Raw genomic sequence first — 13,514 nt, 5'->3', positions numbered from 1 at the left:
GATGTGTGAAGCAGATAAAGCGGAGGGGAATGAGCACAAATGGCAGGGAAGTCGCTGGCACATCTTTCAAGGCTGCCAGCCGCACACCTAATAGAATTTTAACAGCCTCTTGCTGTTGCAAAGTGCATGCACTCACTTCGCTCTAGCAGCAGACATGCCTGAGGAGGGCCAGGCTGCCCTCTCCATGGTACTGAAAGGCTCAGTGTGATGTGTACACGGCAGCAGAAAGTTCATCTCTTTTGGGACACCTTTATGGGAGTTGGCTGACCAAGGCAATAGCTCTGGATGAGGGGGTATAGCATGACCTCATGTGTCCCTTCAAATCCAAGAGAGCAGCCAAGGGGGGTGCTGGGCTGTGCCCCAGAGCAGTGTGCGCCTTCTTGGGGAGGTCCCTTGGGCTCTCATGCTGGTACAACTAGCCTGGTCCCAGTGATCAAACTTAACTAATGGGTTGTGGGTACCAGGATCTGCTGTGTGAAAGGTGCACTCACAAGTCTTACAGCACCAGTACCACTGGCCACCCCAGAGATAAATCCAGCCCCCTCCAGCTCTGTTGAGGGTCGGTTCATATTGCTACCAACCCACCACCCTGGACCTCTTCACACAGGTTCACGCTGAGAAGTGCCTCCTCATTAACTTTCACTGAGGCATTTCCACAGACAGCTGCTGCATCATTAACATCGAAAATGTTCTGAAGGAGCACATGGATTTGGGTGACATTGTCCATGCAGAAGTTTTTGAGATGTTTTGGTTGGTAGGTGTTGTTTCACTTGGATTTTTGTCTCCTATGAGTTAACAGATGACTTTGAATGCATTGTTACTCTGAAAGGGCCAGCTCTGTCACAGCCTCAGTGATGGCTGGGCTCCCCCCCCCCCAACACACACACACAACACGCTGCACTGATATTGCGGAGATCATGGCACTGTTGAAATGAAATGAGATGTTTTAGAATGTTCCTCTATGTGCCTCTCCCTCCACCCCCTTTTCAGCCCCGCTCAGTCCCATGTGGGTTGATGGAGCGATGGCCAAAGGAAGTAGCACCCATCTCCCAGCTTGGCCTCCCTGGAGAACGCCAAAAGATTCAGTAATTCATGCCCTGATATCGACGTTCTGCTGATAAAAGCCCTTCTTGCTGTGCACCTGCTCTGTGACTTGGCTCAGGGATGTGCACAGACTTCAGGCTCCAAGCGGCTCTCTGATACACTCTGCCTTGACTTGTTGTGTTAGTGCTAATGAAAGCTGTAATTGAATCATCCCTCTGGTGTGTAGCCATGTTGTATCGAGGAACCTTGGGGACAGGGGCTGCTCACATGTGGGGACTGCCCTGAGACTGCCCTGAGAAATGAGTTACAATTTCAGGCCTGCGAGCAAATTGCCATCAGCCATCTCTTGCTTTGGTTTCTTATGTTTTCGTTTGCCACTCAGGCCCTGTGGAGATGTTGGGGAGGAGTCCAGCCACCAAGGAAAGCTAAGGCCTTTGAACCCTCTCCTTGAGATGCCATGGAGTTTCTGGCCTCTGAGGCCCCAAACTGAGCACACAACACCTTGATCCCATTCCATTTTGTGCAGCAAGGAAATGCTTTGGTCTGCTCCAAGGTGAAGCAGGAAACAGGAGCCTATGAGCAGCCAACCAACCGAGGAAATCAGCTGGTAGAGATCCCTACCCCTCAACATGACAATCTGCTTCCACAAGGCTCTATTGTTCTTACAGCAGCACTGGTGCAAGATGCTGCATGTAGATATAGGAAGAGAGTCCCTGCCTTGAAGAGAGTACAGGCTAAATAGACAAAGGAAGTCTTGTCTTTCTGAAGTGACTTGCCCAAGGGTCCACAGAGAGCCTCTGCCACAGGAAGGAACACAAAGCCAATTTCCTGAATCCCAGTCCAGAACAGGGCCATCGGGAGCAGTCCCAAAGCCAGCAGCAGGCGCAGTCCTAATTGTCTGGGGTTTTATTTATTTATTTATTTATTTATTACTTTGAACCCAGGCAAGAAGGGGAGGGACTGCTGCGTGCATTCTCCAGCAAGGTGTTCCTGCCCTTTAAGCTTCACACCATGGGCTTGGTGCAGCCAACCCTATAGGCCTGTTCAACCCTGGCACCTTTTAGGCACCTCACCATGCTGGCCACCTCTATCCCAGCATGTCTGGCCCTTGGTGGTGGAATAAGTCCATCTCCATAGCTCCTCCCATGTGAAACTGCCTCCCTGGGCATCCCTCTGCCTCTCCATCTCTTTCTACAGGTCACTGTTTACACCTCCCTTTGCTCACAGCTCGTGGCTCCATTCACACTGTCGTGGTGTCTCAGGGAACATCTCATGCATTAGAGACAGCCCCGCACAGAGCTGTAGCCATGCAAACAGCCAGCACGGTTCAGCTAGCCAGTCCCCAGAGTGGAGACCTGGCTCTGCACCTTCACTGCTGCCTATCTAACCTTTGAGGTCTTCTGTCCTTTACCTTAGTCCTGTCTCCAGCCTGACAGTCCTACCACTTGCCTTCTGCTGCTACCTCAGCCCCCTCTCAGGCTGGAATGGGATGAGGCCTCAGTTTCTCTTGAGGCCCCATTTTCAATCTCCCTCGTTTTGTTCCCACAGCCAAGCAGTTCAGCCATGGGTCAGCTGGCCCACCCCCCGGCCATGCTCTCAAACTGGGGTTCAGCAGGTCAATGCCCACTGCAGTGTGCACCCCAGCAGCTCTCCCTGGGCTGGGGAGAGTTCTAGAGGAGTGATAGGGAGGGCAGCAGGACAGGGTCTGATGAATCAGCTAAGGGAGCAGGTGATGTTTCATTCAGGATGGAGAGCACGCAAGTGGCGTTGATCTTAAAGCTCCAGCTAGCCCAGGGCCTGGGCAGTCAGGGTGCAGAGGTGCTGGACTTTGACTTGACATGGTTTCCATTGTTTACAGTTGGAGTCACGGGCTCTCAGCCCCCCTGGGAGAGTGCCAGATTTGCTGAGGAGAATTCAGGCCTAGGAAACTCCTAGGGAGAACCTATTACACAGAGATTCATTCCTCACCATTGCGTCTTTCATAGAGGGAATCAAAGGTTCCTTCTAGCTGCAGCATACCATGAAACCATCACGCTCTGCTTCTAAAGTATTCATGAGTGGCATTTAGACATTGGGTACTAGGGGACAGCTCCGCTGCCCTGTGGTCTGGGTCTCAGCATGGTCAGACAGTGGCAGTGCTTGGGCTGGTAGCAGTTGGAGAGGGTGTGGTGGGGATAGAACTGGGTTCTGGCCACAGACTCATTGTTTCCCCTGGTCCCATCACCTCTCTGGGCTCTCCACATCAGGAGCATGAGAATTGACCTGCTCCATGAGGGCTGCTAGAAGGAAAGGGGGATCTGAGCAGCAGAGGGGGGGACTCCTCAGAGGCCTGTGCCCAGGGGTGAGGGGTCATAGGATGAGGAGTGAGAAGAGATGTGAATGTTGGGTCCTCAGATCCCAGGAGGGCAGTGGGGGTGTGGCACCACAGTGAGTGAGCAGTGGGAGGCAGGTTGCAATGTCCTTACAGAGCCTTGGTCTGGGCCACAGCCTGTAGCAGCAGGGACATTAGTCTGGGCAGGAGGAACCTTCTCGACGGCTGCTTGACGAGGGGCTGTGAAGGGTAGAGCTGGGGAGGAAGGGTGACACAGAAGGAACCTGCAGCAGGGGACCTCATGCCAGGAGCAAGCCCCACTAGGCACAGCAGCTCCAATCTCTCCTGGCCAGCTAAGCCTTTGCCTTCCTCCTTAGCACAATGAACTCCAGGCATCCTGGGGCAGGGCGTCCTTGAGCCGGGCCACAGCCTGGAACTGGGGGGGAAGTCTCCAGACACCCAGAACCCAGAGGGGCTCAAATGGGAGCTGGGAGCAGGTCAATGTAAGCCAGGGAGCAGCAGGGGGGAGCCAGGGTCCAGCTGCAGAGACCTGGAGCCGAATACCCCAAGAACTGGGGGGGATGTTTGCGTTCCGGTCCAGGCCCACCGGTAACTCGGGGGGGTGGGGCTGGACCTCTTCTGCCCTGGGTGCAGGACTGGGCTGCTGCGCTCCAGCAGGCCCGGCCTAGGCCCCCAGAAAGCAGCCCCCGAAATGTGGGAGCTGCAGACAGCACCTAGCACCTTGGGCTGTGCCGGCGCGGGGGGGACTTTGGCCCCAGCCCCCTCCCCTTTGCAGCAGGCGCACCTGGAAAGCCCCCTCCGAGCCCTGACCCCCCTCCGAAGCCGAATTTGCCTTTGATAGGGACACGCTGGGTTGCGTCACCTGCAGGGCTGGGGGAGGGCTATAAAAGGGGCTGCCGCCCTGGCGAGTGGCAGCGCAGAGCCCAGCGGCAGCTCCCCGCGCCCAGCCCTCCCCGAGCCAGCCGGGTAGCGCCAGCCTGTCCGTCATGCAGCTGGGGGCCAGCCTGGTGTCCGTGCTGCTGCTGGTGTGCAGCGTGAGAGCCGCCGCCCTGCCCGGCGAGGAGAGGGCCGCCCTGGCCAGCAGCAGGGTGAGTCTCGCGCGCGGGGCGCACCTGGCTCGCCCCGGGCAGCGGCGCGCGGGGAGGCGGGTCCCCGGGGCGAGAGGGAGCAGCCGCGATCGGTAACCGGGACGGGCCACGCGGAGTCCCAGCACAGCGAAGCCACTTGGCTCCTGCGTCCCGGGGCCGGGCAGCCCCCGCGCGCCCAAGGAGCCGCTGCGCCGCGCTGCCCGCGCGCTCACCTCCCGGCCCGGGCTGCGCGGAAAGGCCGCCGGTGTCCTCAGCCTCAGCGGCGCGCAGGGCGCTGCGCCTTGGAGAGGGGCCGGGGCGGGAGGCGGAGGCGCACGGAGAGACGCTGGGGACCGAGCGGCCCTTGGCTCGGCCTTACCTCGGCCTCTTTCCCCGGCAGATTCTCCCCGGAGCCCCAGGCTAACCGCGGGGCGCAGGGGAGGGCGCTGCGTCCCGGCGCACCCCGGTGCAGGGCGCGGCTCTCACGAGGGGAGCCGCCGGCGGCGGCGGGGCTCGGGGGCTGGAGGAGGAGCGAGGGGCCCGATCCCTGGCTCAGGCGAAGCACCGCCGGGGCCCAGGCAGAGGCTGTGTGAGATGCCCCCCGGCGAGGCGCCGGGGAAACAGCGGCCGAAGTGCAGGTGCAGCGGCTCGGAGCTCTGGGCGGGACCCAGCGGCGGGAGCAAGGGGCCAGCGCCCGGGGTGGGATGGCCGCTGCGGGCGGGCGCCGAGCCCCTTCCCCCGGCACCTGTGCTCGGCTGGAGCCAGGGGCGCAGCTGGCTGGCGCCCGCCAGCGCACGAGGCGCCCCCCCAGCCCAGCTGGCAGGGACACCCGGCGGGCGGGGGCTGCCAGCTTAGACCCCAGCCCTGCCGTCCAGCTCTCGCTGCCAATGCTCAGGCTCTGCTCACCGCTGCGTGCCTCAGTTTCCCTGGGCCAATACCCACAGAGGGGAGGGTTCGCATGGCCCCTGCCCCGGCCGCGCGCTGGGGACAGCCCAGGCTAGCGGCAGCGGCCGCAGAGGTGAGATTCTCCCGGGGGTAAGGAGGGAACCCAGCTGAGCTACCCCGCCGCCAGGCTGGGGTAACTGAGCTCAGAACCTGGCCCCCGGCGATGGCACAGCAGGTGGTGTGAGCTGCCGCATGTCTCTGTGGTTCAAGGAGCGCCCCGTGGGGCTACAGCTCCCCCCACACGCACGCAGGGCTGCCAGGAGCTGCAGCCCCTGGCAATGCCTGGCTTAGAGGTCTCCCCGTGTCAGCCTTTCTCAGCGCCGGGTACCCCCGGAGCGCTTCCCAAGCGGGCGCTGGGGCTGCCAGGCAGTGCAGACAATGACCCCGGAGTGGGGGGGCTGTGGCTAATGGGCCCTGAATTTTTTTCCATCAGGGTGCAGAATAAATTTTGTTCAGTGCACCCAGACACGTGCAGAGGGGCACCACGGCTAGAAACACCTGCTGGGGGCTGCTGCCAGCTGTGGGTGCTCTGCTAATCAGCTGGGCAGCACCTAAATCTCTCCTCGGTGGCTGCCCACGCCCACGGCTTACAGGGAACGCTGCATGTTGCCGGCAGGCTGGGATGGGAGAAGCAGGGAATATTGCATCTGAGCAAACCGCCTTAGCAGCAGTTCTGTCCCTGGGATCATGACACAGGTGTTGCTTTCTCAGCCCAGCTGGGCACGTCAGAGAAACGATGATCTGACACATGTCTGGTTGCCAGAAACTCCTGAGCTCTCATCTCAGCTCCGTCATTGACTTGCTGTGCGAGGTTGGGCAAGTTATGTCCCCTCAGGCCTCAGTTTCCCCGCTTGTATAGGGGTGGTAACAGCTGTTTCCTTGGGAGGCAGGGTGAGGTTTGATGAGCTCTTGTCTGCAGCACAAGTGCTGGCCAGGTGCTGAGACCCCTCAGGCCAGGAGCCCGTGGTGACGGAGAGGGAACCACAGGAACTGGGAGCCTGGCTTTATCCTCCTTGTCTGCCTCCTCCGTCTCAGACAAGGCCCAGGCTTTCTGGCAGTGAGCAGAGAACCACCCAGGTTCTAGCCTCACCTCCTGTGCACTGTCCCCTCCCTTCTGCTGGCTCACAGGGTGAGAAAAGCAAACCAAGGGAGTAGGAGAGGGCCAGCTGGGATTGGCAAATGCCCCCACAGTTATTTCTTACCCCCCACCACCACCTTGATGACCCCAGTGACTCCCCTCCAGCACTGAGCAATTGGCCAGTCTAAGGTGATTAGTCCCCCAAGATTGCCCAGTGTCCTAAGCAGTGTTCCCTGTAAGCTGAGGGCTTGCACAGCCACCCTGGAGAGATTCAGCTGTTGCCCAGCTGATTAGCAGAGCACCCAGAGCTGACAGCCTGTGTTTCTGTTGGGGGTGTACATTGGTACCCATAACAAAATTCATTCCACACATAGATGGGAAAAAATAGAGGAACCATTGGTCCAAAGGGTTGGAGCTGTGGGGTCTAGAGGTGGAGTGGAGAGTCAGACCAGTGCCTGCAGAGCAATCTAAAGAGAAGGCATCATCTCTCCTGTGCTTTCCACTGGCAGGAGCAGACCAAGGCCCGGAAGGACATGATCTTGAAGATGCTGGTGAGTCTGCTGGATGGCGTGGACATGGGACATGAGGCAGCTTCCCCTGACTTTGAAGAGCCCCTGGAGAACAAACTGGAAGAGGAGCGGCTGGCTTTGGGGAGGCTAACCCAGCTATCACAGCGAGACCGCAAGGCCCCCTGTAAAAACTTCTTCTGGAAAACCTTCACTTCCTGCTAACCCTGCAAACCATATCCCCCAGCCCTGGATCCAGGCCCCTCAGATTTCCCCCAGCTCCTTTAGAACATGAGAACTGTACCTGCATTGTAAATAGCATCCATGTGTCAATGGTTTCTGTTTTCCTCAAATGATTTGAGCACTGTTCATTTATTATTCCATTCACAAATAAAGCATGCCTGAGAGGCGCCTTAGGAACATGTGTCTGCTTCTTTGTGCCTGCAGCAGCTAAGTACATTCATACACTCACACCTGGACCTCCTGCCACACTCCTGTGGGGTGAGCAAAGATTAAGATCTGGCCTGAAATGTGTTAAGGGGAAAGGGACGTATTACCTAACATAGGCAGGCTAGCACACTCATGTAGTATGCTGGTAATACTACCACCGATATATATTTCAAGCACATATTTATACATATTAAGATTAAACATTAATACAGCAATGATGTAGTTTGTATTGGCCTGGACTTTTATTATAATCCTGTACACTTGTGCAAGTATTCCATAACATCTTGCATTAGCAGAAGTAAGCAATCAGTATCAGGACATATGTTTTCTTATAGCAGCAGAAGGGAGTTACCCTCCAAAATTTATTTCCCCTGGTACAGGGCCAGGCACTGGCATGTTTTACTTTGGTACAAGCATGTGTCAACGGCTTTCGGAATCTGGAATCCTTGTGCTCAGAACACAGATGTGGTTGCATCATGACCTGGAATGTGCAGGTTCAGCACAGAAGATAAAGTGGTGAACTAGCAAACTTTTTACATTGGGCCCCACTTTTCATACCTGAATTTAACAGGCCCCTGCACCCGTTTAATGTAATCCAAATGGACAGATATCTCAGTTATGTTCATACAAAAAAAAAAAACCTTTCGGCATGTGTAAGGAAATAAGAGTGTTCAATATTAACTGGTATATAAATGTGAACAGACACAGAACAGTAACATAGTTCAAAATTTTTAATGAGATGGCTGAGCCTGAGATTCCCACAGCCAATCACGTTGCAGGCCCCTCATACAAAATTTCATTCCCCCCACTATGTGCACCCCTGCATTAGGGTACCAGCAACTAACAAGATAAAATCTGATTAATTGAAGGCCGTTTCTGGGGACACACACATGGTTAGCACCTTGCGCTGACATAAAAAGGCCTGTGACTTCGGGGACCTGTTCTGGAGACTGGGATGGTATAAAACATTTTTCTGACCTGATAGCAATAAACCTGACTGTTTAGCTGATCTCGTGAGTATCTCATGTTCCAGTAACTGACTCTACAATTTATCAACAGGCACAAAAGATAACTAGTGCGACACACAGGGAAGCCCACAGCTCATCCTGCTGGAGACTTGGCTCTGGACACTACTGGGATGCAAGTGTCAGAGAGGTCGCCGTGTTAGCCTGTATCTTCGAGAACAACAAGAAGTCCTGTAGCACCTCGGAGACTGACATATTTTGGGGGATAAGCTTCCGCGGGCAAAGAGCCGCTGCATATCTCTGGTTGCTCCAAAATCCTGGTTAGGAGCATGGAGGGGATTCCGTCTGGACGCTACCTTGCCTAAACCAACTGCATCTGATGAAGCGGGTCTTTGCCCACGAAAGTTTATGCTTCAAAATATCTGCTAGGCTGCAAGGTGCCACAGGACTTCTTGTTGTCCTGGGATGCAGTTGGTTTAGGCAAGGTAGTGTCCTGAGGGAATCTCCTCCAGATTCCTAACCAGGATTTTGGAGCAACCACAGACACGCCTCTCCCCAGAAACTCTCTGCCAAGTTTTACATGGAGCCCAGGGGAGGTTGCTACGATCGGGGCTGGCCACCTGCGCTGCAGAGGTAGCCGTGGTCTGGCAGCTGCTGCTCTTTGCCCCCAGTTCCTGGACAAGCATTTATTCTGTGCGTGCAGGCGCGGCCCAGCAGCATCCTGGAGTAAGAGGAAGGAGAGTGGAAATACGTAGGTAGGAGGCTAATAATGTTATAATGGGGGTGCCAGAAGGGCGTGACTCTAATTGCCCCCTCAGTTAGACTGTGATTTGGTCCATCTGGCCCTGCTGGGGTAGGGGTGGGAAGTAGGGCCTAGCCAGCCCTCCCAGCCTTGGCCCGGAGGACCTGATCTTGAGGGTTGTTGGCTCAGAAAAGAGAAAGTTCCCTCTGCAATCCACATGGCTGCAAGAAACAAGTACAGCAGTCTCTTCCCCAGGCGGCTGCAGTGCCCTACCAGGTGGGGTGCTTTGCCCTGGAGGAGGCCAGTGAGTCCAGCCAGGACTAATGAGGTGGGAAGCATTTGGGGTGATACTCCACCAGTCTCTTCCCCCTGCCTTTCTCTGTGCCCTTGGGATGTGGTGAGTGTTAGTCCCCGTTGTTGAGAGCACCCCCATGATAATCAGGAACTGGGGGAAGGGTCTGTTGATGTAAGAGAGTCGTGCACTCCTGTCATGAACTAGGGAGCAGCACTGCAGCAGTTAGTGTGTGGGTTCAAAAGGATAGCCTGACCCCACCCCACTCCCATTTCTTGTGTTTGGTGAAGATGATGCCTCTAGGGCAGGATCTGCAGGTAGCCACAGCTATCTCCAGTACCCTTCATCCAGGAGAGAAGCAAGCCATTTAGCAGAGCGATTTTAACTTTCTTCCTCCCCACCAGGGTTCCTGCTAATTTTTTCATGGGTGGAATAAATTTTGCTGCGTGCACCAAGGCATATGGGGATGTGTACCACTAATAGAAACACAGGCTGCTGGCTGTGGGTGCTCTGCTAATCAGCTGGCAGCACCTAAATCTCCCTTAGGTGGCTGCCCAAGCACTCATCTTACAGGTAACACTGCTCCCCACTCTGTGCTCTTGACACCTAGGCAGAATTGCCTACCCCCAATACACTCATCATGAGCCCTGGGTGCATTTAGAGGTGAGGGGAGAAGTGGCTGGAATGTCAGAGGAGGAAGCTCTGGGCAGCATGGCTGTAGCTGTGTTGGTCCTAGGATATTTAGTGGGGAGGTAAAATCTTAAATTTGTTCATCTGTGAGGTACCCCAGGACTGCTTGTTACTTGTGAACCAACTTTTGTCAGTGAGAGAACCAAGTTTTTCAGCTGCTCTGAACTCTTCTGGCAGTGCGGGAAAGGTACTCCTGGATTATAGAAAAATGCAAGGTGGAATTGGTTGTTTAGCCCTAGCAGTTAACACACAGGTTGAAGCGAGGTAGTCCATTATTCTTTGTCAAGGTGCAAATTTCTGGTCACACTACAGAATTCAGAGAAAATAATGAAAGAAAAATAAGAATGATGGTAATAATAAATAAAAAAATATTTCAGGGTCTGTTCAAAAGATATGGAGGTCTATCTATTGACTATCCCTGGTGTGAGGGACCATTCAAGATAGTGACCCATTAACCCAGCTGCAGGCAAAGGACAAAAAGAGGAGCTGAATGGGTTACAGATTATTGTAATAAGCCATAAAGAGCACTGTAGAGAGAGCCAGCCCCATGCTGCAGTGAGGGCTGCATTTAGTTGTTTAACCCTCGCTCCTCAGACACCTCCAGGTCAGAAGCCAAACATCACACTTGTCTCCATCTCTGTAACAAGCTGGAACAAAACTCAGGGAAGCTTGGATCAGGAACCTGCACCAGCTCTGCTCTAGTTCTCATCAGAGCCTCCTTGTGCTCTTTGATCCGTCCATGTGCTGGCTAACCAGGCAGCCTCCTGCCTCTGCTACTGTTCTGGGCAACTGTGCCTATTCCCCAAGCTGACACTCTGAGGCCTGCTACCTCGTCTTATGCTCGCCTGCCAAGGAGCTTGGTTTAGCAACCCTCTTGCAGGTAGGCTCGAGAATGAGCACAGCTGAAGGGCGGGTGGGCACTAATGGCAGAGGTAAGTTCAGCCTGGAGGCTGGTGTCTCAGGCTCTGTCTGCACAGCAGCCTTATTTTGAAATCATCCATTCTGGAATAGCTAATCTGAAACTTCTTATTTCGAAATAATACAGCTACATGCAAAATGTATTTTGAAATAGCACACATAGGCCGAATCTATACTAGCTTCTTCCTTTCAGAAGTGGCATGGTAATGAGCGAGGTCAGCAGATGCTAATGAGGCACTGTCGTGAATATATAGCACCTCATTAGCATAGTATCGGAGGGGTAGCTGTGTTAGTCTGGATCTGTAACAGCAATGAAGGGTCCTGTGGCACCTGATAGACTAACAGAAAAGTTTTGAGTATGAGCTTTCGTGAGCACAGACTCACTTCATCAGATGCTGCATCTGATGAAGTGAGTCTGTGCTCACGAAAGCTCATGCTCAAAACTTTTCTGTTAGTCTATAAGGTGCCACAGGACCCTTTGTTGCTCATTAACATAATGGCAGCTGGGGCAATTCGAAAGTGCCACTTTCAAATTGTGAGCCGTCCCTGTAGATGGGAGCTTTTTGAAAGGACCCCCCCCCCAGACTTTGAAAGCTCCATATTCCTAAAACCAAATAGGAATGAGGGACTTCTGAAGAATGAGGGGTCCTTTCGAAAAGCCCCCATCTACATGGGCGGCGCGTGATTAGTAAGTGGCACTTTCAAATTGCCCCAGCTGCTATTATGCTAATTAGGTGCTGCATATTCACGGCAGTGCTGCATTATCATCTTCCAACCTCGCTCTTTACCCTGCCCCTTCCAAAAGGAAGGAGCTAGTGTAGACGTAACCATAGTGTCATTGGACGTAATTATAGCTCATTTTGAAATAGCACTATCCCATGTCTGAACAGTGCCTATTTCGAAGTAGCTGTTTCGAAATAGGCATTAGAATGAGGTTTACAAAATTCAAAGTAACGCACCCACTATTACAAATTTATTTCAAAATAGCGTGTGCCTATTGTAGACCACAGCTAAGTTATTTCAAAATAACAGCTGTGATTTCGGAATAATTTTGCAGTGTAGATGTAGCCTCTAGCAGACAATGGGGGACCTGATTCTTTTCTGCCTTCTACCTGGATAGTAATGGCCACAGGTGCAGAAGGACTATAAAATAGTGTTGGTCTGATCTCCCATTATTCTCAGTGGTAGCATTAAGGGAAAGCTTAGAGGCCCTAACTGAGAGCAGGGCTGCACTTTGCTAGATGTTGCATCTAGCAGTCCCTGCTGCAAAGAGCTAAACAGATGTGATGCACAAGTGAGAAAAGAAATAGAGACAGAAACAGGGGGAGTGAAGTGCCCAGGTCCCGCAGCAGGTTAGGGGCAGCAGCAGGAACAGAGCTGAGATTTTAGGCCACATTGCCTATCTGGAGATACAACCTCTTTACACAGGTGTGAACAGTGGGACCCACAGAGGCGAGAGCTGGGAGGCAACAGCACCGAAGCCTGAGAGGCCATTGCTGGAAGCCAGGAAGTGCTGAATTAGATGGTTGGTTTCAGTAAGGATCTTTGCTTTGGTTTGCAAATGCGAGTGGCACCGAGGTTTCTGCTCTCAGCAGTGTTTCTGTCAAATCAGCCCCCCAGCCTGTTTTCTTCTTCCAGCTGAGGTAACACTTCCACCTCCCCCGCGCTCCTGGAGTAATGAGTGATACAGCCACTCTGGCACCCAGATGGGCAAACTCATCTCTGCCATTTTGCTCTCTGTCAGGCTGCATTTTCCACCTCGTTTGCTGTGGAAGTTTCTGGCTCTGTTCGTCTGCCTTTCGGAAGCTGTTGAAATCTTGAAGCTTGTTTTATCTCTCACTCTGTAAGGAAAAAAACAGATCCTTGCAAGGGGATCTGACGTCTCCTATCCTGGCTTACCAGCATGAGTCCAGCCCAGCTTGGTAGGGGACAAAAGGCCTAATCGTAGCACTTGTCTGACTGGATCAGACCCAAGGTCCAGCTAGTCCAGAATCTTGTTTCTGGCAAGGCTCAGCACTGGGTGCTTTAAAGCTAGGGAGAGGAAACTTTTTACGTCCAGCCCTACTTTTTATCCCTGCAAATGCCAGGGCCTCCCAACCCATCTAATGTCATCCAAACCAATGGAAATTTTGGTTATGTTAATTTGAAAGAAGAAAAAAAACCCAACCTTTTGGCATGTGTAGGAAAATGAGCATGTAGGATGTAAAAACTTTTATCGGTATATAAATGTGACTACACAGACATAAAACCAGTAACATATTTCAACATCTTTAATGAGACAGATGAGCCTGAGAACCAGCAGCTGATGAAATTTTGTGCCCCCCCTGCCCCTGCAAGGGGACCCACTACCACTTTAAAGGATGGTGAGAGAAGCCCTACAAGTTGGCAGATGCGGGAGAATCTGTCTCACTCTGACCCCTAGTATTGTCTCCCTACAATATCTCTCTGTTCGGTGGCTGGTAGGTTCATATGTTCATGGGTAGCA

The 13,514-nt window shown here is 53.6% G+C and overlaps 1 protein-coding gene across 1 annotated transcript; it reads left to right on the top strand.

Moving 5' to 3' along the window:
* Positions 1 to 4,311: 4,311 nt before the first annotated feature.
* Positions 4,312 to 7,386, top strand: CORT (cortistatin). The gene is made up of 2 exons (XM_074975890.1): positions 4,312 to 4,464; positions 6,976 to 7,386. Exons 1-2 carry the CDS (start codon positions 4,363 to 4,365, stop codon positions 7,195 to 7,197), a joined length of 324 nt encoding a protein of 107 aa, XP_074831991.1. The 5' UTR covers positions 4,312 to 4,362; the 3' UTR covers positions 7,198 to 7,386.
* Positions 7,387 to 13,514: the final 6,128 nt, after the last annotated feature.

This window comes from Carettochelys insculpta, chromosome 23, assembly GCF_033958435.1.
Source record: "Carettochelys insculpta isolate YL-2023 chromosome 23, ASM3395843v1, whole genome shotgun sequence".
Classification (NCBI taxonomy): Eukaryota; Metazoa; Chordata; order Testudines; family Carettochelyidae; genus Carettochelys; species Carettochelys insculpta.
This window is presented reverse-complemented; position numbering and strand designations above follow the sequence as displayed.

Bases quoted from the DNA above. Each gene is read 5' to 3' on its own strand.
- CORT (XM_074975890.1), top strand. From the start codon at position 4,363: ATGCAGCTGGGGGCCAGCCTGGTGTCCGTGCTGCTGCTGGTGTGCAGC. The intron at 4,465-6,975 runs GTGAGTCTCGCG...TTCCACTGGCAG, and splicing joins CCGCCCTGGCCAGCAGCAGG to GAGCAGACCAAGGCCCGGAA.